The sequence below is a fragment of the Moschus berezovskii genome, chromosome 19 (genome assembly GCF_049115385.1).
Source record: "Moschus berezovskii isolate FMDL1 chromosome 19, NW_MosBer_1.0, whole genome shotgun sequence".
NCBI classification, from domain to species: Eukaryota; Metazoa; Chordata; class Mammalia; order Artiodactyla; family Moschidae; genus Moschus; species Moschus berezovskii.
In genome coordinates this window covers 51846565-51874022 of record NC_142478.1, presented here as the reverse complement: position 1 = coordinate 51874022, position 27458 = coordinate 51846565, and the positions used below count along the sequence as shown (strand labels likewise).

The following is a 27458-nucleotide window of genomic DNA, read 5'->3' as shown; positions in this document are numbered from 1 at the left end:
CTGGGTCATCATTGCTGCTCGGGCTTTTCTCTAGTTGCACTGAGTAGGGACTACTCTAGTTGTGGTGCATGGACTTCTCATTGCAGTGGTTTCTTTTTTTTGCGGAGCACAGGGTGTAGGGTGCTTGAGCTTCGGTAGTTGCAGCCCCCGGGCTCTAGAGCACAGGCTCAATAGTTGTGGCGCTCAGGTTTAGCTGCTCTGTGACATGTGGGATCATCCCAGAACAGACACGTGGGATCAAACCCAAACCCTTGTCTCCTGCATTGGCAGGAGGATTCTTTATCACTGAGCCACCAGGGAAGCCCCAAAACGTTGCATTTTAGGTTTAGACCTTTGCCTGGCAAATGTTTCCCTCTGTGCCTATCCAAGGCACTATTCTCATGCTGATAAAGTTTAAGATTCTGTGTGTTTAGAGAATTTCTGTTTGAAAGGCATGACTCCTTTGCTTCACTTCCAGGAGCCTGACTGAGGAAAACCTGAGTGTGATTACCCACTTCTCCCAGAGAAAAGGTGGGGGGATACTCCCCAGGGCCTCCAAGGGGAATATAAATACATGCTCTTTTAAAGGAGAGTTTTACTGTTTAGAAATTGCAAACCACACTATGTAATTTCAGCAGAGAATATTGGGGGGTTGGTTCAGAAGAGGCATTGAAATCAAATAATCCACTTATCAAGGTGCCTTTTGTTTCAAGAAGAAGGTAACAATGAACCATATTTAGCAGAGAGAGACATTCTGTGTCTGGTGAATTTTAATAAATCGCAAACGGCAGGGAGAGAGAAAAATTCTCAAAGTCCTCTGGACGGCTTATGTTTCAAGTAAGCTTGCGGTGACTTGGAAGGAACTTCCAATCAGGGTTTTCTCTGAGGCGTGTTGGGAAAGGCAGGCATCTGCTTTGCAGGTTTCTGATGTCGTATTGGTGAACTAGAGATGTCTGGGCAGGATAGGCCATTGAAGTTAGGGAAAGAACCCACCTCTCTTGATTGCAGATTTCTTTTCGCACACGGCTGTATCTCAGTTGTGGTTTGTTTTTTGTTTTTTTTTTTTTGGTATAAATTATGGAGATCACTTTTTTTTCATGTTTCTGTAGCCTGAAAACCTTTTTACCCTATCAGCAGGATTGAAATAATGCCAATGATCTAACGATATATAAGAGGAACAGAAACTTCTCCTCATTTAAAAGGTCCATTCTACATTCTGGCTACTTGGTTTATCGCCTTAAGTGAGTTGGTTTTGATATGATTCCCACTATAAAGATGAAGATTTTGAAACAAAACTTTAAGGTATTTTCAAAAAAAGAAAAAAACACAAAACTTTACCTAATACGTTGGGGATTGTTTTTGTGGTTGTTTAGTGCCTACATCGTGGCGGACTCTTTGTGACCCCATGGACTATAGCCTGCCAGGTTTCTCTGTCCATGGGACTTCCCAGGCAAGAATACTTGAGTGGGTTGCCATTTCCTTCTCCAGGGGATATTCCCGGACCAGCGATTGAACCTGTGTCTCCTGCATTGGTAATTGGATTCTTTACCACTGAACCACCAAGGAAGCCCATTTTGGGGACAGGGATTAATTTTTGGATGTGGTCCTGCTTTGGGAATGCTCTTCACCACTAGGATGCATTCCTCTTCCTGGTGCTGGAGAGGGTTTGGTAAAATCCTTCTTCTTGTCTCTTTGGCACCTGTGCCAAACCACTGAACACCTGCTGTGAATCAGGTTATATCAGGGTTTCTCATCTGTGGCACTACTTGCATTTTGGACTGGAGAATTCTTTGTGGCGGGGGAGGAGAGGGGTTGTCCCTTGCCTTGTAAGATGTTCTCCAAATCACTGGTTTCACCCCACTAGGTGAAAGAAGCACACCCTCCTGCCTAGTTGTGAAAATGAAAACTGTCTCCTGTAGACATTGCCAAGTGTCTCCAGGGTGCAAAGTCATCCTTTGTTGAGAACCTCTGATACTATTTAGGAAAGACCTTTGCACGTCCGAAAAACGCACTACTTGTTCATTTGAGTAATTCCTTGGGGCGGCAGGAGCAGGGGAGTTCTTTTTATCATTTTTAATCAACAAGGAAAGTGGGACCTAACATTTCACCAAGGTACTTTATAAAGTGACAGACTTTATTTTCTTGGATTTCAAAGTCATTGCAGATGGTGACTGCAGCCATGAAATTAAAAGACGCTTGCTCCTTGGAAGGAAAGCTATGACAAACCTAGACAGTGTTTTAAAAAGCAAGAGAACATTTTGCCAACAAAGGTCCACCTAGTTAAAGCTGTGGTTCTTCCAGTAGTCATGTATGGATGTGAAGTTCAGTTCAGTTCAGTCACTCAGTCATGACCGACTCTTTGCGACCCCATGGACTGCAGCACACCAGGCTTCCTTGTCCATCACCAACTCCCAGAGCTTGCTCAAGCTCATGTCCATTGAGTTGGTGATACCATTCAACCATCTCACCCTCTATCATCCCCTTCTCCTCCCGCCTTCGATCTTTCCCAGTATCACGGTCTTTTCCAGTGAGTCAGTTCTTCACATCAAGTGGCCAGAGTATTGGAGTTTCAGCTTCAACATGAGTCCTTCGAATGAATATTCAGGACAGATTTCCTTTAGGATGGACCGGTTGGATCTCCTTGCAGTCCAAGGGACTCTCAAGAGTCTTCTCCAACACCTTAGTTCAAAAGCATCAATTCTTTGACACTCAGCTTTCTTTATAGTCCAACTCTCACGTCCATACATGATTACTGGAAAAACCATAGCTTTGACTAGATGGACCTTTGTTGGCAAAGTAGATGTCTCTGCTTTTTAATATGCTGTTTAGGTTGATCATAGCTTTTCTTCCAAGGAGCAAGCATCTTTTAATTTCATGTCTGCAGTCACCATCTGCAGTGATCTTGGAGCCCACATCACAGATGTGAAAGTTAGACCAAAAGGAAGGCTAAGCGCTGAAGAATTGATGCTTTTGAATTGTGGAGAAAATTCTTGAGAGTCTCTTGGACTGCAAGGAGATGAACCCAGTCAGTCCTAAAGGAAATCAATCCTGAATATTCACTAGACTATTGCTGAAGCTGAATCTCCAATATTTTGGCCACATGACTGGAATAGCTGACTCTTTGGAGAAGACCCTGATGCTGGGGAAGATTGAAGGCAAAAGGAGAAGGGGGCAGCAGAGGATAAGATGGTTAGACATCACTGACTCAATGGACAAGAGTTTGAGCAAATTCCAGGAGGTAGTGGAGGACAGGAGCCTGGTAGGCTATGGTCCATGGGGTTGCCAAGAGTCGGACTCATCTTAGTAACTGAAAAAACAAAAACTGCTTTATGAGCATCCATCACTTACCACATTTAGAGAAATATCAGGCCCCAACCTGCCTTCCTAGACCAACTTCCCCCTCCTCACACACCAGGTCCTGAGCTTCCCCTTCACTGACCCTTTCCTCATGCTACCCCCCGCCCCTCCTGGAATCCTTCCCCTATTCCACTCATCCTCTCAAGATCCAATCCATCCTTCATGTCACAGCTCAGAGAGAATCAGTGCTAAAGAATCCATCTCGGTTAACACATCCCAAAGCGAGCATCACAATGAAGGTGGCACATTGTGTTGGCTGAAGGGCCATTTCCCCTGGGGGTGTTCTGTCTGGGTGCTAAGTGACATGGACATCTCCTGCATTCACTATCTCAGAATCTCAAAAACTCAATTTCCGGCAGCGGCTTTGCAGGAGAGTTCTCTGATGAACAGCTGATGGAGGACACAATATCCCCAACACTGACAGGCAAGCACAGATAAAGAAAATGGATAAACAGGCAGGGCGACAGCAAATGAACGTGTTGTCAGCTAGGAGGTCAGATGTAAAGGTGCAGCTGTCAACTTCTCTCCTCTTCCCCTCTCCATGTCCTTAGGAAACTAGCATCGGACTTTTCCAGGGGTATTTTTTCAGATCAGTAAAAATGACTCAATAATCCTATCTTTCTGGGAGACGCTGCTGTGAGCAGATGAGCCAGAATTAGAGGGTGGATATCTGTCTGTGCTTCACTAGGTCATGGCAATCAGGAGATAGTTTTCTTGTAATCAGAAGATAGAGTGTCAAGAGAGAAACACCACAAAGTCTGGTAATCACCTCTGCTTCCTTAATCCTCTAGATCAGGGCTCCCCAAAATGTAGGATGAGCTTGAGAAATGCACATGGTGTCACAGCACCTGAGGGTGCAGATGGACTTTGGACAACTCTAGGGAGGCCATTCTCATGAGTGTCTACAAGGTTGGCTGTTGGAGGTACATCTACAAGATGGGGAAATACCTGAGTCTCACCAATGAGAAAGTGAGGCCCTTTTCAATTCTGTTTGAATTATTCTAATTCCATCAAGGAGAAAGTTCATGTTGGTGTCACTGTATCTTTTTAGATTCTTACACTTGATAATTCTTGGTATTTGTTAACTACCCCATTGGGTGTTGCTACATTTAAAAACCACCCCATATTAAGAGACTTAATTCACTTGTCATTTCATATAAGTTTTGGAGTGACTGATCTTGGCTGGACTTGGCTAATTTTGGCTGGCTGTCTCTCTTGTTTGGTGGTGGCTGCAGGCTGTGGATTGGCTGATCTAGGTTGGCCTCCATGGAGATAACTCTCTTCTCCTCCACATGGTCCCTTATCCTATAGTAGTCTAGCCTAGGGTGCTGGGAGGAGTCCAAAAGAGAGTTAGTGCAAGTGTGCAATGCCTCTTGAGACCTGGCTTTAGAATTAGCACATTATCACTTCTGCCATTCTACTGGCCAAAGAAAATCCAGGGCCAAGCTAAATTCAAGGAGTGGGGCAATAGACTTATAATTTTGAAGGAAAAATTGCAAAGTCACACACAAAAGGTATAGATATAAGAAGAGATTGGGGGCCATTTTGTAATTGTTCTACTGTAGGTACTATTGGATTCAATACAATGAATCTATCCACCTGTGTATCTACCTGTGTACCCATCCTTCCATCCATCTGCCGATCCACCCAACCATTGATCCATTCATCCATCCAAACATCCATCTATCAATTGATCGCTCCATCCATCTAAAGATTTATCCAGCCATCAACCCATCCATCCAACCACTGATCCATCCATCCACCCGAACATTCATGCAACCATTGATGCATCCATTGATCCATCCACCCATCCATCGATCTATGGAAACCTAAGAAGGTACGAACTTGCCAAAGATCACTGTTGACTAGATCAACTCTAGATCTCCACAGCCAAACTTCATCTTTAACCACTATGCTAGACCCCCCAACTCCTGTCTTTAAAATGTCTCTTTTTGGCTCAAGTTAAATCTCTCATGAGCAGGAAAACTTCAGATCTAGGTTTAGCAGGAAGACATGAGCCAGGCACTTTTTGATCCATGTGAAGGATAAACGGACACTTAAATAATGGAAGAACCCTAAGAGAGGAGACAACAAGACAGCAAGCCCACTCGTTTTATTTTCTCAAAAATAAACTCAGTGTTTGCTTAAAAGCGAAAGTTCATTTTTAAGGATGTTTTTAAAGACAAAAAAACAGTAAAGGCGAGAAAAGAAATTTTTATGTGCAAGAGAGTGGAGAATGGTGAGCAAGCTTGTTGACAAGCTTCCCTGTTGTGGAATACACCCTACACAGATGGACCTTAGAATCCTTGCTCCATTTCTTCAGAGAGTCCTTGGCCCACCTTCTTTTCCGAACAAATGAGTCTCTAAATCTCTACACTTCATGGTTTAAAAGCTTTTTTGGAAAGGGATGAATACATCAGAATAAAAGCATCAGATGTAGCAATTAGTCTATTGGTTTTGACACAATTCTACAAGTTGCTTCGAGTCAGTGATTTTCTTTAAAGACATAGAGTCAGAACCATTTCTGGAATGTTGTACAGGATCTTTTGAGAGGGTTTTAACGTGGTCCCAAAATGAGTGTGTTAAAGTGGGAGCAGCAAAACATCCCTAAAGAGAGAGGGACAAAGTGCCCATGTTGCTGGTGACCTGAGATCAACGCCTCTGGGCAAAGAACAGGGAAGGAAGCTATTTCTTTGAAAAGCCATCTTGACAACTCAAGTCCTTTTGGCTGCAGTACCAAAGGCAGCTTTGATCTGCTAGCCAATGTCCCCGCCGGGAAAAGGATTAGGGGAACTTTCAGAGGAGAGGAGCATGGGGTAGCCCCATAGGCTGGATGGGCTGTGCAGGCTGCAGTTTGAAGCAGGGGCAGAAGGGGAGGTTGGAGCATCAGTGGAGAGAGAGGAACACCTGCCTTCTCTCTCAATATATGAATGGGGGCTTATGTGGATTTTCGGGTCTGGTTTTGAAAGATAAGGGTCAGGCAAGAGGCTTTCTTGGTCTTTTCAAAGTCAGCATTTGGGGAACTGTAACCTCTTATGCTCCAGGTCAATAGTGAGTCCTCAGTGGAGCCCCAACAGTGTAAGTATAAACCCAAGGGGATGTTTTAAAGGACAGTCTTCAATCAACAAGGAGGTGGCTGGTTATATTGCTAATGATAGAGGCAATGAACAAAGAAAGACAGGAAGACAGGGATGATGTGTTGAAACTTCAGCCTCCAGTGTACATTGACTTACCCAGCTGAAGATTCTAAGTCTGCTTTTTCAAACTCAAATGCACCTAAGGGTCCAGCAGGAAATGTCATTGAGCAAGGCAGTCTGCTGTGTATCTTCTCTTACTGTTGCCAGATGGGCAGACAGCCTGCATCCTGCCACTTCCTCCCATGTGTGTGAAGCTAAAAACCCAGATACTCCTCAGCTTTTTATACACATATTTTTAATACATTCTTTTTTTTTATAGTCTTTTCCATTATGGTTTATCACAGGACATCAAATATAGTTCCCTGGGCTATACAGTAGGACCTTGTTTATCCATTCTAAATATACTCTTTTGCATCTACCAACCCCAAACTCCCACTCCATCCTGTCCCTCTCCACACCTTGGCAACCACAAGTCTGTTCTCTATGTCTCTGACTCTATTTCTGTTTCATGTGTGTGCTTCGACACTTCAGTAATGTCCGACTCTTTGTAACCCTGTGGACTATACACTGCCAGGCTCCTCTGTCCATGAGGATTCTCCAGGCAAGAATACTGGGGTAGCTTGCCATGCCCTCCTCCAGGGGATCTTCCCAACCCAGGGATCAAACCAGGTCTCCCGCATTGCAGGCAGCTTCTTTACCATCTGAGCCACCAGGGAAGCCCATGAATACTGGAGTGAGTAGCCTATCCCTTCTCCAGGAATCTTCCTGACCCAGGAGTCGAACTGGAGTCTCCTGCATGGCAGACAGATTCTTTACCAGCTGAGCTACCAGGGAAACCCTTCTGTTTCATAGATAAATTCATTTTAGATTTCACATATGAGTGATATCATATGGTATTTGTCTTTCTCTTTCTGACTTGCTTCACTTATTATGATCATCTCTAGTTGCATCTATGTTGCTGCAAATGACATTATTTCATTTTTTGCAGTTGAGTAGTATTCCATTTTATATATGTACCATATCTTTTTTATTGGATAAAATAATAAATTTTAAATTTTATAGTTGCTTTACACTACTATGTCAATTTCTGCTGTACAACAAAGCCAAACAGACATATGTGTGTGTGTGTATCCTCTCTATGACAAACCTAGACAGTATGTTGAAAAGCAGAGACATTATTCTGCCAACAGAGGTCCATATAGTCAAGGCTGTGGTCTTCCCAGTGGTCATGTACAGTTGTGAGAGCTGGACTATAAAAGAAGGCAGAATGCCAAAGAATTGATGCCTTCAAACTGTGGTGCTGGAGAAGACTCCTGAAAGTCCCTTGAACAGCATGGAGATCAAACCACTCAATCTTAAGAGAATACTCCTTGGAAGGATTGATGCGGAAGCTGAAGCTCCAGCAAACAACCGACTCATTGGAAAAGTCCTTGATGCTGGGAAAGAATGAGGGCAGAAGGAGGAGAGGGTGTAAGAGAATGAGATGACTAGATGGAATTACCGATGCAATGGACATGAACTTGGGCAAACTTTGGAAGATGGTCAGAGACAGGAAGGCCTGATGTGCTGCAGTCCATGGGGTCACAAATAGTCAGACACGACTGGGCAACTGAACAACAATACTCTTTTTTGGATTCTCTTCCCATTTACATAGCCACGGAGCATTAAATAGAGTTCCTTGTGCTTTACATTAGGCTCTCAGTAGTTATCACTCTCCAGTTTTAAAAAGTGATTCCCATTAATAACCATCTTTTAAAATACTGTGGGCAAAATGGAACCTACCCGCCAGCTGAGTTGAGCTCCTTAAATGAATACTTTGCAATGTCTCCCAGTTTGCTCTTTTTTCTTTTGACTTTGTTTATGATATATGTGGCTTTGTGAACGGTTTTCTCAATTTTTATATAGGGATAGTTATCATTCATTTGTATACAGGAATGGGTAAATTTCATTCAGAGTTTGAATCATAATTAGAAATCTCTCCCTAGACCCAGGTTATACAGGAAATCACCCACTTTGTCATTCGGTACAAAAAATAATGTCATTTTCTTACATCTAGATCATTCATCCATTTAAAGTGTATTCTCGTGTTTGGTGTGAGGTACGAACCTAATGTTATCTTTCTGCCAAATGGCTGGCCAATTGTCCAAGCGCCATTTATTAAAAAGTCTGTCTTTGCCTCATAATTTCTGGTTCTACCTTTATCACGTACTAAATTTTAGATGTCCAGGAGCTTATTTATGAACTACTGTATTCCATTGGTCTGTTTTTTCTCTTTAGGTACCAGTGTCATTAAATATATTTGAAACTCATGCAAGTTATTGACAGATATTTCCCACTTTACACTCATAATTAACTTGCTAGCTTTCTGTCGGATCAGACTCCATGTATTTGCCGCCGTTCAACAATTGTACAAAAATTATACAATTGTACACTTAACAATGTACAAAAATCTCCTTTGTTAAAAGCGTGGAACTGTGAATTTTATTTTATTGTATTTATTTTGTTTTATTTGGCTTCGCCATGCAACATGTGGGATCTTGGTCCTGTGACCAGGGGTCAAACTCATGCCTCCTTCAGTGGAAGCATGGAGTCTTAATCATTGGACCATCAGGGAGGTCCCCCAAATCTCCCTTTCATAGATTTCAGCTGCTTGAATTGGTTGAAAGACAGTTCAGCCAATTCACAATTTTGGAGCATGTGATCATTTACTGGCTGATCCCTAAAGGAACCTGAAGATTCTAGAAAAGTGGACTGAAAATGTTTGGGCTTCCCCCATGGCTCAGCGGTAAAGAATTCACCTACATTGCAGGAGACAATGCAAGAGAGCTGGGTCAGGAAGATCCCCTGGAGGAAGACATAGCAAGCCACTTCAGTGTTATTGCCTGGTGGGCTACAGTCCACGTGGTTGAAAAGAATCCAGCATGCCTGAAGCGACTGAACAAGCATGCACTGCAGCGTTAACCCCTCATTTCTAAATCACTTGTCAATTTCCCTGGGGTTGCCAAATGACCTCTAAGGAGCCCAGAAATCACCCCATCTTTGTCTTTTTCTTTTCTTTCTTTCCCCTCTGCAGTGATCGAGGGCCGTGGGCTCACAGACAACATCCAGCGATTTTCCTCGCTGCCGCCTTATCTGCCTGTGACCTATCAGGTGCTCAGAGCCGAGACTTCCTTCTTCCTGAAGGAAACCAACCAGGACTTGACACGCAACTCCAGCCTGCAGTCCCGGGTCGAGTCCTTCTTCCCCTACAAAGCCAGACAGCCGCCAATCTTAAATGCCAGCTATGGGCCTTTCTCGGTAGAAAAGGTCGTGCCTCTGGAATTGATGTCGACTTCCAACTTTTTAGGTCCCACCGACAAAGTGAGTTTCAACTGGAAGCTGAAGGCGCACATCCTGCGGGACAAAATCTACCTGAGCCGGCCCCGCGTGCAGGTGCTGTTCCACGTGGTGGGCCGGGACTGGGACGACCCTGGCCCCATGCAGAGCCTGCCCTGCCTGCGGGTGTTCGCCTTCCGGGAGACCCGGGAGGTACGGGGCAGCTGCCGGCTTCGGGGGGCTCTGGGGCTGTGCGTGGTGCAGCTGGAGCTCCCGGCCAGCTGGTTCGGCACCCCCACCGTGGTGGCTGGGAGGAAGAAGGCGCCAGAGCCCCCCGAAGGCAGCCCCGTGGAGCTCTACTATGCCGTGCAGCCCGGGGACGAGCGTGGAGACTGTTCCGGGGGCGACGTCCGCAAGGGCAATGCCATCCGCCCTGGCAAGGATGGACTGCAGGAGAGCACGTCCCACCTGCAGAGGATCGGCGCCGTGGGCATCTACCGCGCTCAGGACAGCGCCCAGCTCAGCGAGCTGCGTCTAGACGGCAACGTGGCCATCTGGCTGCCCTCCAGGCCCGTCAAGCAGGGAGATGTGGTCACTGCCTATGTCACCGTGGCCAGCAATTCCACCGTGGACTTCTTCATCTTGAGGTAGGTCTGCACTTGAGATAGACTTAGGCGCTCCTGGGACGACACTGGATGGGAAGTTGGGGTGTATATACCAGAAGATTCCATTTTCACCACCTTCAGGGACCTTCCTGCTTCACACCGGAAGCCAGTTTCTGCACCTGACCACATGCTTTCAGCAGTTGCACTGTATATATTAGGAGGTGGGAGAAAATGGGCCGAAATTGCACCCCAAAGAAACAAGACTAAATTAATCACTCTCTTTTGACCTTGAATTACCACTGAACTTGAAGAGGGATAGAATTTTTTTGGTGGGGAGGCACAAGCAGATTTATGAAGTATTAAAATGTTCCATGGCCAAAAGGGTGATCAAAATATGGTTCCGATCCGATCCGATCCGTCGCTCAATCGTGTCAGACTCTTTGCGACCCCGTGAACTGTAGCCTACCAGGCTTCTCCGTCCATGGGATTGTCCAGGCAAAAATACTGGAGTGGGTTACCGTTTCCTTCTCTAGGGGATCTTCCCGACCCAGGGATGGAACCCGGGTCTCCCGAATTGGAGGCAGACGTTTTAACCCCTGAGCCACCTGGGAAGCCCCAAAATATGGTTACTTTATATTTATGGGTTTCCCTGATAGCTCAGTTGGTAAAGAATCCACCTGCAATGCAGGAGACCCCGGTTCTATTCCTGGTTTGGGAAGATCCTCTGGACAAGGAATAGGCTACCCACTCCAGTATTCTTGGGCTTCCCTTGTAGCTCAGTTGATAAAGAATTCGCCTGCAATGCGGGAGACCTGGGTTTGATCCCTGGGTTGGGAAGATCCTCTGGAGGAGGGCATGGTAACCCATTCCAGTATTCTTGCCTGGAGAATCCCCCTGGACAGAAGAGGCTTCTGGGCTACAGTCCATGCGGTCACAAAGAATTGGACACACTGAACAACTAAGCGCACACACACACACCTCCTTAGGTTTCAAATCTGTAACCTTGAGACATTTACAGCTTAGGTTTTGGTTTGATTGGCCCAGATGTAAAGAATCCGCCTGCAATGCGGGACACTTGGGTTCAATCTCTGGGTTGGGAAGATCCCCTGGAGAAGGGAACAGCTACCCACTCCAGTATTCTGGCCTGGAGAATTCCATGGACTCTATAGTCCATGGGGTCACAAAGAGTTGGACACAACTGAGTGACTTTCACTTTCACTTTATAAATTTTTAAAATTAATTTTTATTGGAGTATAGTTGCTTTACAGTGTTGTGCTAGTTTCTGCTCTACAGCACAGTGAATCAGCTATAGGTATACATGTGTGCATGCTGAGTCACTTCAGTTGTGTCTGACTCTGTTCAACCCTATGGACCATAGACCACCAGGCTCCTCTGTCCATGGGATTCTCCAGCAAGAATACTAGAGTGGATTGCCATGTCCTCCTCCAGGGGATCTTCCTGACCCAGGGATCAAACCCACATCTCTTTCGTCTCCTGCATTGGTAGGTGGGTTCTTTACCACTGGCGCCACCTAGGAAGCCCATATGTGTACATATATCCCCTCTTTTTTGGATTTCCTTCCCATTTAGGTCACCACAATGTGACTTTTTTTTAAGCTTTAAAAATTTTTATAGACATGCAAATACTTGGTTACATGACAAGTCTATGTTCAGAGGGCTCAAGGAAAGATATAGACATATCTCACCATCTGCCATCTCACTTTGAGTGTAAGCGTGAAAAAAAAAAAAACAGCCAAGAATAATATCTTTTTTTATTTGGTAGGGTTAAATCTCAGTTATGAACTAAGGAAACCCCAGTCTGTGACAAACGCTATTTAACTTATTTGTTTTTTGGCCACTCTTCATGACTTATAGGATCTCAGTTCCTTGACTAGGGATTGAACCCAGGCCACTACAGTGAAAGCCCATAATCCTAACCACTAGGCAACAAGGGACATCCCTCAACAGAAAATTCTTTATCAGAGGTATTTCATCTCATAATAAAAGAAAAAAAAAGAAAACCAAATTAAAGCAACCACAGAATAACCCACCTCCCATGACCTCTGCTGGTTCAGCAGATCACACGGAAGATGTAATGGGCCTGCTCTGTCACTCTGGATAATGATTCTAGGGTTTAGATCAGGGCAACCTGTTATGTGAGGATAATTATTCCTGGGGGGAAAGCCACTTAACGCAAATCCTCTTAAAATGTGGCCCAGAATTTCATAATAATGAAAAAATACTTACTTGAGATTTGTTTGAGAGATAAAGATGACCAAAATCAGGCTTTTTAAAATGATTATCATTAAGAATGACTTAGGTTATAATTGCAGCAATGCTTTGGTTCTTTTTAGAATAAAAAATTAATCACATGTGGCTTGACTTGCTTGGGAAAATATTCACAAAACAGACTATGACATCTTCTGGCATATTTCACTTTGGTTTAAATTTGGTTGTGTGAAGAAAAGAATGGTCCTTTTTAAAGGGTTTGTTTGTTTGTTTTTACCAAAGGCATTCAAAGGTCTTGATAAGTTTCTCGAGGCATTTCTTAGTCCTTTGGATTTGGATAATTTTCTTCTGAAGTGTCTAACGATCATCCTTATAATTTTTTTCTTTCAATTTTTAAGTGGACTAGTTTTACCAGCTCCTTCTTTGCCAGTGGTTTGGGATATGAACAAGTGTTTTACAGAATCACTTTCCATGATGTTATGTAATCCTGCATCTTCTACAAAGTACAAAATATACCCTCTGGGGAATTCTCAATCTCATTTGTACTGAGGGGTGGTCAACCTGGTGCCTGCTGTCTCTGGGGTAAGGAAAAATAAACTAGATGTCTTAATGAAAGTGCCAATCTTATAATTGCAGGAGAGGAGGTATTTCGATAAAAGGATCCAGGTTCACTTCCTTCTGCCTTGGATGGAGAAAGATACTGATCTGGAAGGTCTGAATTTTATTTCCACTGAGTCTCTTAGCACCTTGGTTTCATGTCATTCTATTATAAACTAAATATATCCAGCCTGGGCATCAGAAAGGAGGTACAGAAGACAGGGAATCAATAGTACTGCTAACAAGTTTTGAAAACTCCTGTCATAAGAACCCAGGTCTCCTGCATTTCAGGTGGATTCTTTACCAGCTGAGCTATCAGGGAAGCCCCCTTCCCATTTGTACTTATCCCTAACTTCCCTCTTTCAAAAAGCAAGCTCTAGAGGTGAGTATGTGTGAACAGTTGGGTTCCCGCACTAAGATGCAGAGCTTTCCACTGCGGGCGGGGCCGTCAGACCTGGCTCACTGGAGAGGAGTTGTTGTCTTTGTTTTCCTTGACAAAGATGAGGGTGATGTTGGAGAAATCAGGTCCTGCAACCAGCTGGTCTCGATTCTGGCCCACTTCCCTGGCCTGCCATCTCATCTCCATGTGCCTCCATTTCCTCATTCAGATGTGATGTTGATACCTACTGCCATAGGGATGGGAGGATTCAGTGGCTCATGCTTATTTATAAAGTGCTTGTAACAGTACCTGACATGTAGAAATGCTTCTGCAAGTATTGGCTATTACTATCAGGGTTGTTTTTAGACATCTATCAAAACTTCAGTAAGCATTGAATTCTATTTTGGCAGTAAAAGGACATCATGCTTTGCATAAAACAACAGCTACCAGGTCTGTTCTGAAAGCTGTATTGATTCTCATTTTACTAGGATTTTTTTAAAGTGCAAAAAAAAAATGGTTTTATAATGATAAGAGCTTTGGGGGCACAGAGGATGAGAATGACAGGGTTCTGGGTGGAATATTGGTTGATGCCAGGAAGGGTGAAAGTGAAGTCACTCAGTTGTGTCCAACTCTTTGCAACCCCATGGACCGTAGCACACCAGGCTCTTCTATCCATGGGATTTTCCAGGCAAGAATCCTGAAGTGGGTTGCCATTTCCTTCTCCAGGATATATTCCTGGCCCAGGGATTGAACCCGGGTCTCCCGCATTGCAGGCAGACGCTTTACTGCCTGAGCCACCGGGGACGTCCTGCTAGGAAGGGTAGCAACCCCATTTCTGCCTTCCTGGTCTTTCCAACCATGGATTTGAGTCCTGGGGAGAGAGGGGTGGGAGAAAAACAGAGTCAAGGATGACTGCAAGATATTTGAAGTGAAAAATGCAGCTTTCATGATTAGAATGGGAAGACTGTAAGGAAAGCTAGCATTCCCTTTCCAGATAACATATTGTGTTTTAATTTGTGCTCAGTTGCTTCAGTCATGTCTGACTCTGAGACTCCACGGACCCTCCAAGCAGGTCAGTTCAATGGGTTTAGGCCCCTTGTCTCTTGGCATATGGCTTATACATGCTCAGTCGCTCAACCATGTCCGACTCTTTGCAGCTACATGGAATGTAGCCCTCCAGGCTCCTCTGTCCGTGGGATTCTCCAAGCAAGAGTACTGGAGTGGGTTGCCATTTCCTTCTCTAGGGGATCTTCCTGACCCAGGGTTCAAAACTGTCTCCTGCATCTCTTGCATTGCCAGTGGATTCTTTACCTTTGGGTAAAGAATTTTACTTTGAGCCATTGGGGAAGCCCCTATTTTAATTTTAATTTAATTAATTCTTCTAAGGAAAGAAGCATTCAGAAACACAAAAAGATGTGTGTGGCAAAGTAATTAAGTTTGTGTGAGGCTCACTGAAATTTAGGGAACACCACTTTCTTCCTCTCGAAAGTACCAGCGCGTGGAAATGCACATTTATTTATCCAGCTGCCGTCAACAGTAGTCACTGGTTCAATCACAGGAGAAATCCATCTGGCCCATCACTGGAACCCAGCTGAGAAATTCACGGGAAACTTACAAAGGGACTGGGATTTGAAAGACCCCTCTTGATCATGAAATCCAAATATGTTCTCCATCATCTCCTTGGAAGATGGCTTTGCTGACAAGGCTGTGATGCTTGAACTTAGCCTGGACTCCTTGGGAATTTTTATAGGATCAATAACAGATATGGAAACTTGACCTAAGCCTCCTTTACAGGACAGTTTTCACAAACAGTACTCTCTTCCACAGGCTTGAGGAAGCAGCCTGCATTTTGTTAGCTACTTCATGCATCTAATTCAAAGGCAACCCCTGCTTTATGATCAGACAGGTTCCTGAGACTCAAAAGTCAAGGTGTGGAAGTTGAAACTTTGTTTCCTGTGGATATAACATTATTTTAGAAAGCTTTTTTGAAAAATAAAAAATAAAATAATGACCAACATAAAGGAAGAATACCTACATGTATATGTTTTACGAATACTTTTAAGCAGGTCAGTTCCATGGGTTTAGGCCCCTTGTCTCTTGGCATAAGGCTTGTACATGCTCAGTCTCTCAGTCATGTCCGACTCTTTGCAGCTTCATGGACTGTAGCCCGCCAGGCTCCTTTGTCTGTGGAATTTTGCAGGCAAGAATACTGGAATGGTTTGCCACTTCCTTCTCCAAGGGATCTTCTGACCTAGGGATAGAACCCATATCTCTTGCATCTCCAGCATTGGCAGGTGGATTCTTTACCACTGTGCCACCTAGGAAGACCAAAGGTGACCATAGCCATTGATAGTGAAAGAGTCAGGGAAGGGCGATCTGCGTGCAGTAGGCAACTGAATTAGAAGAGCAGAAATGAAAACTAGCAATGATTCTGACCTAGGACTTGGCTAGCTTAAATGTTTTGCCACTGGACACAAACTTTTCATGAGGAGATACAATCATGAATGCAACAAACTCAAATGAGTTCTCGGTTGAGAGAACTCATGGTTCTGTTCTCAAACGTGGGGCTGAACCAGTTACCGGGAGAGGAGGGATGAAGGTGTGGAATCTGAGCATCGCAGTAAGTTACCTAGCAGCTCTGGTCACTTTGGACATTCCTTGGGAATACATGACAGCTCACTGTAACAACACAACACACACTGATACCTGTTTGTTCCCCAAGATTAACACCACAGTAATACTTTGGCCACCTCACATGACAAGTTGACTCACTGGAAAAGACTCTGATGCTGGGAAAGGTTGGGGGCAGGAGGAGAAGGGGACGACAGAGAATGAGATGGCTGGATGGCATCACCGACTCTGTGGACATGAGTTTGAGTGGACTCCGGGAGTTGGTGATGGACAGGGAGGCCTGACGTGCTGTGATTCATGGGGTCTCAGAGAGTCGGACACGACTGAGCGACTGAACTGAACTGAAGTTTTTACCGCCTTAGCTTACAGAGACACTGTTTAGTCCAAGTTACAATTAGATCTCACGAAAGAGAATTTGACTGCATAGATATTTGTAAAATACGTGGGGTTAAGAAAAAAATACAGGAGGCTGGAAGTCAGAAAAGCTATAACACTACATGCCAGTCCTCTCTGCTGCTGTTCAGCTGTGTGAACCTGAAAATGTCCTTTAATATCTCTGGGCCTGTTTGTTCATTTAAAAATATTGTAATGAACCCTTGTTACTATATGACTTGCATGTGTGAGTGTTTAGTCGCTCAGTCATGTCTGACTCTTTGAGACCCTTTAGACTGTAGCCTGCCGGACTCCTCTGTCCCCGGGATTCTCCAGACAATACTGGAGTGGGTTGCCATGCCTTCCTCCAGGGGATCTTCCCAATCCAGGAATCGAACCTGTGTCTCCTGATTGCAGGCGGATTTTTTACTCGCTGAGCCATCAGGGAAGGCGACTATATGGCTTACCACAGAGTAAAGGACCAGTAAACATTTACTGAGTTAATCCAAAAGCAAATGCCTAATGTCAAACTTGTATCATGAACGATCCTTTTCATGGATGTTTTCCTTTGTGACTTACTAACTGAAGTTTCTTGAAATAATATCAAGATTACTTACAGCAAACATAAGCATTGTTTTCTATTCTGAGTGTTTTCAAAACATATTGACAGTTGGGGTCATCATCCTTGAAAATTCCCGTTGCTTTCTCTATGTGCCTGAATGCTAATGACAGCCCCGATGCTGAGGACCACACTTCTCACTCAAAGCTCAATCTTAGGGCTAAGGTTGTGAAATTACTCCCTGTGTTCAAACCAGTGTTCCCATTATCTCAGGTTGCCAGTATTAGAGCAAGTAGATGGCTCTTGACCTCACAGGTCTTTGAAGGGAAGACTTGGGGAGGCCATGGCACCTCTGGTCTTTTCACAAAGTAGCTGAAATGGATCCGTAAAGAAGCTAAGGCAGTCCTCTCCCATTTAAAATAAGCTTGCTTAATTGAAATCCGTAATTCACAGAAATGCAGGGGAGATGTTCTCCTCCAAGTGTAACTAATTCAGAACCCTGCAACTCTGTAATTGGAATTAGGGATGCTAAGAGAGTCATAAAGAGTCTTTCCTCATTACAAGATTACATTATGCTGCTGCCATGAGTTTACACAGAGCAGATCTCGTGTCTCATAATGAAAAGAAGATGAGTAGCATACGGACTGGTTTAGTCTATGCCAGGATTTCCCAACCTCCGCAAGATAGGCCTTTGGGGCTAGATCATTCTCTTGACATGGGTGCCATAGGATGCTTAACAGCGTCCCTAGCTTCCACCCACTAGCATGGTACCGTCTCTCCATTTGTGACAACCACATTGTCTCCAGACATTGCCAAGTACCCCCTGAGAACAGAGTCACCCTGATTGACAGCTATTCATCTACATCTTTGATGTTCAGAGGGTATGGATGGTCTGTGTACAGATTTGGGTGGGAAAATAAACAGTTTATCGCATTTCCACAGACAGAAGCGCCTGGCAAGCTACAGTTCATGGGGTTGCAAAGAGTCAGATACGACTGAAGCAACTTCGCATGCACACACATCTCATTCCTAGATGTTCCTTTGGTCAACAGCCGCCAAGACTGTCTCCTTGATTTCTCTTCTGATATGTTCCTTTATTCTGTTCCTTCCCCACCAATAGTTAAGTATCTGATCAATATAATCAATTATAAATCAAAGCAGCCAAACTATTGGTGTCGGCCAAAAAGTTCATTCAAACAACCTCAGTATTTCAGAGGTGACCAAGAAAGAGAGAAAACAAGATACTTGGCATCACCTGTCTTGGATTCCTTGTGTTTCTGGATTTCTGTAGATCTCAGGTAGTTGTCCCAAGTTCGATCAGCTGGTGATCTGTCCACCAAGCTTCCTCTCAAAGATAGCTGCCACTTCAGCTCAAGTCACTCCCCTCAAAAGCAAAAAAAAAAAAATAGGTATCTCTCTATCTCCTTTTCTCAAGAAGAACTAAGAAGTATACAGCTGTTTACATGACTGCTTGGCCCCTTTCTGTGTAAGATTTGTCTGCCAGCTCTGATCATGGATACTTCAGGGTCTAAATCCTAGAAGGTGATTTTTTCTGAAGTAAAATATGGTGAAGTAAAGAGGTAGCCCTCCCGGAAGAATAAAAAAGGAAAATAAGAGAGGCAGGTCTATACCAAGCATCCAGTCTGTAATAGCCCTCACTTTGCAGAGGCGGCTCTCAAAATAAGGGAGCAGTATGGACATGAGTTTGAGTGAACTCCGGGAGTTGGTGATAGACAGGGAGGCCTGGTGTGGTGTGATTCATGGGGTCGCAGAGTCGGATTCAACTGAGCGACTGAACTGAACTGAAGGGGCCTTCAGTGGATTTGAAGGTGAGACCTATTGATTCATTGTTTCCATCTAGTGTGACTGGTAGGGATATGGAAGTCATTCTTGTTAATTACAAATGTCTTCCCCACCAAATTAACACACCATCATGTGCATTTAAGAGCTGCTATAGGTTCCTAGCATTTTTCCAATAAAGAAGCTAAAAGGATGAAGCATGAGGGCAGAGAAGAAGCTTTTAAGGAGATGTCATATGGGAAGAAGCTTGCTGTATGCAAGAATGTTCAGTTCAGTTCAGTTCAGTTCAGTCGCTCAGTCGTGTCCGACTCTCCACGACCCCATGAATCACAGCACGCCAGGCCTCCCTGTCCATCACCAACTCCCGGAGTTCACTCAAACTCATGTCCACAGAGTCGGTGATGCCATCCAGCCATCTCATTCTCTGTCGTCCCCTTCTCCTCCCGCCCCCAACCTTTCCCAGCATCAGAGTCTTTTCCAGTGAGTCAACTCATCGCATGAGGTGGCCAAAGTATTACAGTTTCAGCTTCAGCATCAGGGAGGGTAAGACTTGTAGATGAGTTCATTTCTAGAATCTCAGTGTATGACAAGGGAATGCAGTTAGACGGCATTTTTTTCAACAGGGTAAGACTTGTAGATGAGTTCATTTCTAGAATCTCAGTGTATGACAAGGGAATGCAGTTAGATGGCAGAAACTGGGTCTCATCAACTCTAGAAGGGCTTTGTAAGGTTCATCTTTTTTTTTAATTAAAAAAAGTTGTGTTTATATAGATCTGGCTGTGTTGGATATTCATTGCTGTGTGGGCTTTTCTCTCGTAGTGAGGGCTACTCTTTAATTGTGGTGCCTGGGCTTTTCACTGTGGTGGCTTCTCTTGACGCTGACTGTGGCCTCTAGGATGTGTGGGCTTCAGCAGTTGCAGGTCCTGGGCTCCAGAGCACAGTCTCAATAGTTGTGGCACACGGGCTTAGTTGCTTTGCAGAATGTGGAATCCTCCTGGATCAGGGATCAAACCTGTACCTCCTGCATTGGTAGGCAGATTCTTTACCACTGAGCTACCAGGAAAGCCCTTGGTTCATCTTGTAGAGACAAACCTTGTTTCTCAGCCTCCCAGAACAGAGGGCAGAGTCTCAGGATACCCCTGGTGCGTGGATGGTGGGATTCAGGCGGTATCCCTCTCCTAGTAGACTGAAGCCCATCAGGGAGCTTCACAACTGAGTCTACTTACACTTCCTCAGGCACAAAATATGCCCAAAATACGTGCTTACAGCAGCATTATTCACAACAGCCAAAACATGGAAACAACCCAAACATCCATCAACAGATGAATGAGTAAGTGAATTCTAATATATTCCTGCAATGTAATAGAATACGGCCATAGAAACGAAGTATTGATAAAGACTACCATTGTTGGACCTCAAAGCTTGGTTACATTTGTTGTAAATATTTTATAGTTTATCTGCCTCAATATTTTTGTGTGACTTTCTAATGTATTTAATAAATGACTGTTCAATGAAAAAAAAAAAAAAAGACTACCATTGTGGATGAACTTTGAAAATAAGAGGCTGAGTGGAAGAAGCCAGACCCAAAGCACCACATATGGCACAGTTCTATGTATAGGAACTATCTAGAACACCCAAGGCCATAGAGACAGGGAGTAGACGGGTGGTTGCCAGAATCCAGTGAAACAGATGATGAGTGGTGAATGATTGCTCTAGGATGTGAGGTTTCTTTTTGGAGGGGTGAAAATATTCTAGAATTAGATTGTGGAGATGGCTGCATAACTTTGTGAATATACTAAACACCACTGAATTGTATACTTAAAATGTAAGCCTATATATATATATAGGCTATATATATATAGGTTTATATATATATTGGGCTGACTAAAAAGTTCATTTAGATTTTTTTCTAAGATTTATGGAAAAACCATAACAAAATTTTTGGTCAACCCCAATGTATATTTCCCATGAGATGATGTATGTGGCAGAAAAGATTGTTGGTTTTGACCTTTCTTTATTGCCTCTAAACTTAACCACACATTAAACATGGAACCAATTTAAAAAAATAAAAAATCTCCAGTTCAGTTGAGGTTTCTTTCCCATCAAGTGATCAAACATTCACTGTCTTTCCCACACTTGGCAGTGTTCTTAGGATCTTGCCATGTTGAATCTTCCCCACCGGTACTAAAGCCTTTGTTCTGCTTCATACCATGTCATGATTAGAAGCTTCCTCAGTGTTTCTGATGAATAGAAACGACCAAACCAGAGACTGGCTTACATGGGAGGTCTCTTATCGGCTAGCCAGGGAATATAGATTAGGGCAGCTATATGGGGAAATGGAGTGGGAAGAGGGCATTCGCAGCCCCCATAATGCCGATTAGTCACCCCGGAGACCTCCCCAGATCAACACGTTATCTAATGAAAGCATTTTATTTTGCCCACACAGTCCTCCACCTCCATGCAGTAGTCAGTCTGACGTGTGCACCCTCTACTGTGGAAATGATAGGGGTGGTGGGGAAGCAGCAAGCAGTGGGGGAATCGATTCATGTGCATTTCCTTTTAAAATTTTATTTATTTATATATTTATGGCTGTGCTGGGTCTTCGTTGCTATGACGGGCTTTCTCTAGTTGCATCAAGCGGGGCTGCTGCCTCGTTGCAGTGCACAGGCTTCTCATTGCGGTGGCTTCTGTTTTTGCAGAGCACTGGCTCTAAAGTGTTCGGGCTTCAGTAATTGGCCCATGGGGTCAGTAGTTGCGGCTCCTGGGCTCTAGAGCACAGGCTCAATAGTTGTGGGCTTACGGACTTAGTTGCTCCGAAGCATGTTGGATCATCCGAGACTGAGGATCGAACCCGTGTCTCCTGCATTGGCAAGCAGATTCTTTACCACTGAGCCACCAGGAAAGCCGTGTTGTTTTTTTTTTTTTTTCTCTCATGTGCATGTTTAAAGGGAGCAGCCTCTTCTCACCTCCAATAATGGTTGCCACGTTTCCCGCTCTTGAAGAGAAGCTGGAAATGCAGGCTTTAAATACAATCTTTCAAACAGAATGACTTTTCAGCCATCGCCATGCAGGCCTGGGGACCTGCTTGTGTCTGCAGGCTGCCAGGTTGCGTCTCCTGATCCATAAGTCAGGGCTCAAAGCAGAATGGATTCGTGTCCCGGGGCTGCTGTAACAAATTGCTCCATACTGGATGGCTTAAAACAACAGAATTTTTTTCTCTGACAGTTCTAGAAGTGAGAAGTCTGAAATCAAGGCACTGACAGGGCCGTGCTCCCTCAGACAGCCCCAGAGAAGAGGCTTCTTGAGCTCTTTTAGCCGCTGCTGGTGGCTGTCAACCTTGGGGTTCCTTGACTTGTGGCCACATCCCTCCAGTCTCTTCCTCTGTTTTCCCATCGCATCACCCTCTGTTTCTCCTCTGCATCTGTTAGCACATTGCTCTCTCCTGTCTCTTATAAAGAAATCGGACATGCAGATATCACTTATCACGTACATGTGGAATCTAAAAAAAAAATACAAATGAACTTGTTTACAAAACAGAAACAGACTCAGAGACTTACAGAACAAACTTACGGTTACCCAAGGGGGAAGGGAGAGAGGGATAAATTAGGGATTTGGGATGAACATATACACACATTTACAACAACAACCTGCAATTGTATTTACAACAGTGACCTGCTATATAACACAGGGAACTCTGCTTAATACTCTGTAATAACCTACATGGGAAAGGAATCTGAAAAAGAATAGATCCATCTATGTATATAACTGAATCACTTTGCTGAACACCAGAAACTAACACAATATGGTAGATCAACTATACCCTAATATAAAATAAAATTTTTTTACAAATGAAGGAAACCATTCATTGGATTTAGTACCCACTCCCATCTAGAATGGTCTCATTTTGAGATCCTTAACTAGTCATATCTGCGGAGACCCTCTTTACAAATAAGGTCACATTCTGAGGGTCTAAATGGACGTGAACTGGAAGAGGGGGCATTCGTTCTTCAACCCACTCCAGGGTGATGATGGGTGATGATTTCGGGACCTTCTGCTATGCCACCCTTGATTCTTCTGAATTGCTTGGTGCCCCTTGGCAGCTCCAATTAGAGAGTTCCCCATGGGGGGATGGTGATGCTGTGAATAGGAATATGTGCCTTCCCCTCATGGAGGATAAACCCTTCTCTACTAGGGGAGTCGGCCCTGCAGGTTCGAATCCATTCCCCTCATTTCTGAGCATAGTCTGTGTATGTGCTGTTGTAATTGAATTTTAGGGGAGTGTGTTTTTCTTTCTCCTGATCCCTTTTATGTCTGAGAATACCAAAAGCCCTCAAAGGCAATTTCCAGATGCCTGGCTTGCCCTGGATAATTGTCAGGCCTCCATTTCCAACAGAGCTTCCATCTGCAGGGGCAAGTAGAACCCCCGAGAATGACTGGACAGTCCCCAGACTCATCCTGAAGAGGAGGAGACTGTCCAATACAATGGCATTTGCCTTGACTGCCAATTTGGAGCTAATTCAGAAAATTCTGGAAACTCATTTTCCCACACTTATGTCAAAAATGCATTTCCCTGTTGAGGGTCTCCCAAGGAAAGGTTTGTTTTCATTTTCTCCAGCTTGTCATTTTAAATGTATTCTGCTGGAACAGAAAAGGAACAATTTTCTTTCTGCTTGGGAAGAAGTGAAGAAATAATGTTTCCTGCCTGGGGCCCCCTCCCCAGCTCCCCCCACCTCCACAACACATCTGGGTTGCCAGGCAGCCCCGCTTCAGTGAAACATTTGAGAACGATTTGACTGTTGTGGGAAACATTTAAACATAAAATTGACTCCAGTTCTGTGAACAGAGAAAAAAGCAGAGTCCTTCTGACCAAGTCCTGACTCCTTTGTTCCACATTCTTTCAACCATTTAAAAGTCATCTTAGTTTTCAAGTTTCCCCAGATCACAGCTTTGTCTGTTGCAAACAATTTAACACATGCATAAGTGGCCCTGTGACATATGGTCCCTTTTTATCCGGGCACATTTTAGAGAAGAGAGGCCAGCTAATGGAGTGAGTAGTCATTGCAGTAAAAGATTTTTCCTTCCTTTTTTGAGTCCCTCTTTTTATTTATTCTATTTTTTAAATTTGATTTTTAATTGAAATATAGTCGATTTACAATGTTGCAGGACCTTCAGGTGAACAGCAAAGTGATTCAGTTTCTTATATATATATAAAAATTCAGATTTGCAGATGCTTTGGTGTCATGTCACTGCTCCAGGGTTCCTAAATATCAGAAGTGTGAACTGTTTATTTCTTAAAACCCCAAGAGTTAAAATCTGAATTAAAACGTCAGAGAGGGGGAAGAAATCTCACCTTATTCTAAAGCATTCCGATTGCATGATTTAAAACCTTTCGCTGAGTGAAATAAGTAAGACAGAGAAAGACAAATACCATATGTATGATATCACTTGTAGGTGTAATCTAAAAAATACAACAAACTAGTGACTATAACAAAAAAGAAGCAGAGTCATAGATACGGGGAAGAAATTAGTGATGCCCAGTGGGCAGAAGGAAGGGGCAGGAATAATATAGGGGTGGGGAGGGAAGGTACAAACTACTGGGTATAAGGTAGGTTCAGGGATGCACTGTGTAATACAGGGAATAGAGCCAATATTGTAATAGCTGTAAATAGAAAATAATCTTTAAAACTTGTATTAAAATTAATTTTAAAATTTGAAAACCAAGAAATAATTTTTTCCATGAAAACAATTAAAACCTTTCTTGGAATCTTGTTGCCCTTTCCTCTTCCATATCCTATGTTTCTAGCGATGTTGAGTATGTTTTCTTGTATTTCTTAGTCTTGTATGTGTTGGCCTCCATCTACTTAGTCAGCTGGGCTCCGTCTACTTTCAGAAGTATGATGCGCTGTTTTATTTAAAAGGAAAGGGTCCTGGAAATTAGGACATCAAGACAGAGAGAAGGATCTGATGTCAGAGGGGTAGAAGGGAAGGGAGAGAGGGGCTGTGGATCTCAGGACCAGTTACTAACTGTTTCCCCAGTTGAACTCAATGATCTCACTCCCCCTGTGACTGAGTCCCATTGCCCCTGCCACCCTCTCCCCTCTCTCCTCCAGTGTGGATCCACATTCTCAAGTCCTGACCTTGCTACCTTACCTTAACTTACGTCACCTGGGACTTCCTTCCTCCATCATCTCACCTTGAGACTATCCAGCCAGAAAGACCAGCACCCCCAGACCCGGACGACGACTGTCCCTCAAGTGGGACCACTTGTGAGGGCAGTGGATAGAAGATAGAGAGCACATCTTACAGGTCCCTAAAACACCACCATCCACTGGCATTTTGCAGGCACTTTACACGTGCCTTCCTGAGTCTTCTCCTCGTTTGAGTTTTTCAGCAGCATCTTTTTAAAAAAAGTAAATTGCTACAACAAAATAAAGGAATGCATAGCCTTTTCAGCAGCTCTCACTGAGGGTCATGTGGATGGAACCATTTGTTCCTGAAGTCAAAATCCTGGCTGCCTCTGGGACTGCTGGTTGGAAGACCCTGTTGGGATTCTAGGAGAGTATATGTGCATAGTGTTTGATGCGTCATTCATTCAGAACTTGCCATGCAGTCCTCTCAACAACCCATGGTGAGATTCAGTCTTTTCACTCCATCAACCAGATCCCTTTCTTACATGTTGTTATAATTCTCCTGCTGACTCCTTACATGGTGACCCCCAGGGCTTCCCAGTTCCTACCATGCTGAGAGTTTAGAAGTGATCTTCTCCTACATAGAAATAGCACCTCACACCCATTAGATTGGCTGCTGTCAAATTCACAGAAAATAGCAAGTGTTGATGACAATGTGGAGAAGTTGGGACCTTGTATACTGTTGATGGGAATGTAAAATGGTGCAGCTTCTGGGAAGAACAAGATGTAGGTGCCTTAAAAACTTAAAAATAAAACTACCATATGATCCTCTTCCATGTTATACCCAAAATAATTGAACTCGGGGTCTTTATATACCCATGTTCATTGCAATGTTCCAACAGCCAAGAAATGGAAGAAACACAAGTGTCCATCAGTGGATGAATGGATAAACAAAATGTTCAATGGAATGCTATTTCGCTTTAAAAAGGAAGGGAATTCTGACACCAGACGCCTGTTGCAGCATGGATGAATCTTTCTTTTTTTGGTTGTGCTGGGTCTTGGTTGTGGTGAGCGGGGGCTAATTGCAGTGCTTCTCTTGTTGCAGAGCATCAGCTCTAGGCTTGCAGATTTCAGTAGTTGTGCTGTGAGGGCTCAGTTGCCCCGCAGCACATGGGATCTTAGTTCCTGGAGCAGAAATCAAGCCTGTGTCCCCTGGATTGCAAGGCAGATTCTTAATCACTGGCCCACCAGGGAAGTCCCCACTCCCATCTTTATTGTAGTATGTACATCCTGTTGGAGGAAGGAGGCCATTGTGTTCACCTAGGTAAACCAAGAATCAGGTTTAATCGCCCCTCCCAGGGCACATCTGGAAATTACCTGGAGACCTTGGTTGTCAAAACTGGGGAGGGGGTTTCTACTGGTATCTTACGGGTAGAGACCAGGGATGATAGTAGATCTCTTACAAGACATAGGACAACCTCCCTCTTCCCCACCAAAGACTATTTACAACTCAAAACGCTCATCAGTGATGCTGAGGTTGGAACACCCTGAGAAAAACAACTGGTTGATCATGGCATGCGTCACTACAACCGTGGGTTATAACCAATTGTCTCTCAGGCTTCAAAGCCAGCCGTGGTTCTCAGTGAGTCAGGGATGTACCCACGGACATATGGGGAAAGCCATCTGTCGGGAACATCATGGTCTTGCCTGGCAATGGAAGAAACCCTGATTCTTTGAAATGCTCCTCCCAGATGTTGGCAGCAGATAATGCGACCATAAGCCTTTGAAATCAAGGCCAGTTTTCATGTTTACCAAAGAGCATGAATCTAATATAGTTTGTCTGTATTTTGAGATAAGTATATCTTAATATCCCTTCTGAAACAAAGAAGAAAAGAAAAAAGAAAACAACAAGAAAAGGGCTTTGATAACATCAGAGAGGTCTGTTCAAAGACGGAGCGATCCTTGACATCACACTGGCAGAAAAAGTATCACACTTCAATTGCTACTCATTTCATTATTGGTTAATGAGTCCTTCCCAGAACAGGCTCCGTGGGCACGGGACTGGCTCTCAAAATTGATAGATCAGTGTCAGCGTGTCTCAGAAGGAAGGGCTAAAGATTGAGTCCAGCTGACAAACCCAATTATGCCATCCTGAAATGCATAGAAGAGTGCAAAGGCTGGAACATGGCAGCTGCATTCAAATGGTCTGTGGGAAGATGCCGCCTCCACTAAATTGATCTGTTGGTTACAGGATTGGGGAGCAGCTTGGGCTCCCCAGGAACCAGTGGAGCTACAGAATCTCTAATGAATTCAAGAGACAATCTCCCCAATCTTAGATGGGTATCTAACTGTCCCTTTGCCCAATTTCTTT

General features: G+C 44.0%; 1 protein-coding gene across 1 annotated transcript in view; it reads left to right on the top strand.

Annotated features, from left to right (window-relative positions):
* Window positions 1–27458, top strand: part of TMEM132C (transmembrane protein 132C) — a 462471-nt gene that overhangs the window by 151731 nt on the left and 283282 nt on the right. Inside the window, exon 2 of the mRNA XM_055405175.2 lies at window positions 9547–10435. Coding sequence (XP_055261150.1) covers window positions 9547–10435 — 889 coding nt within the window. The remainder of the gene's footprint in view (window positions 1–9546; window positions 10436–27458) is intronic.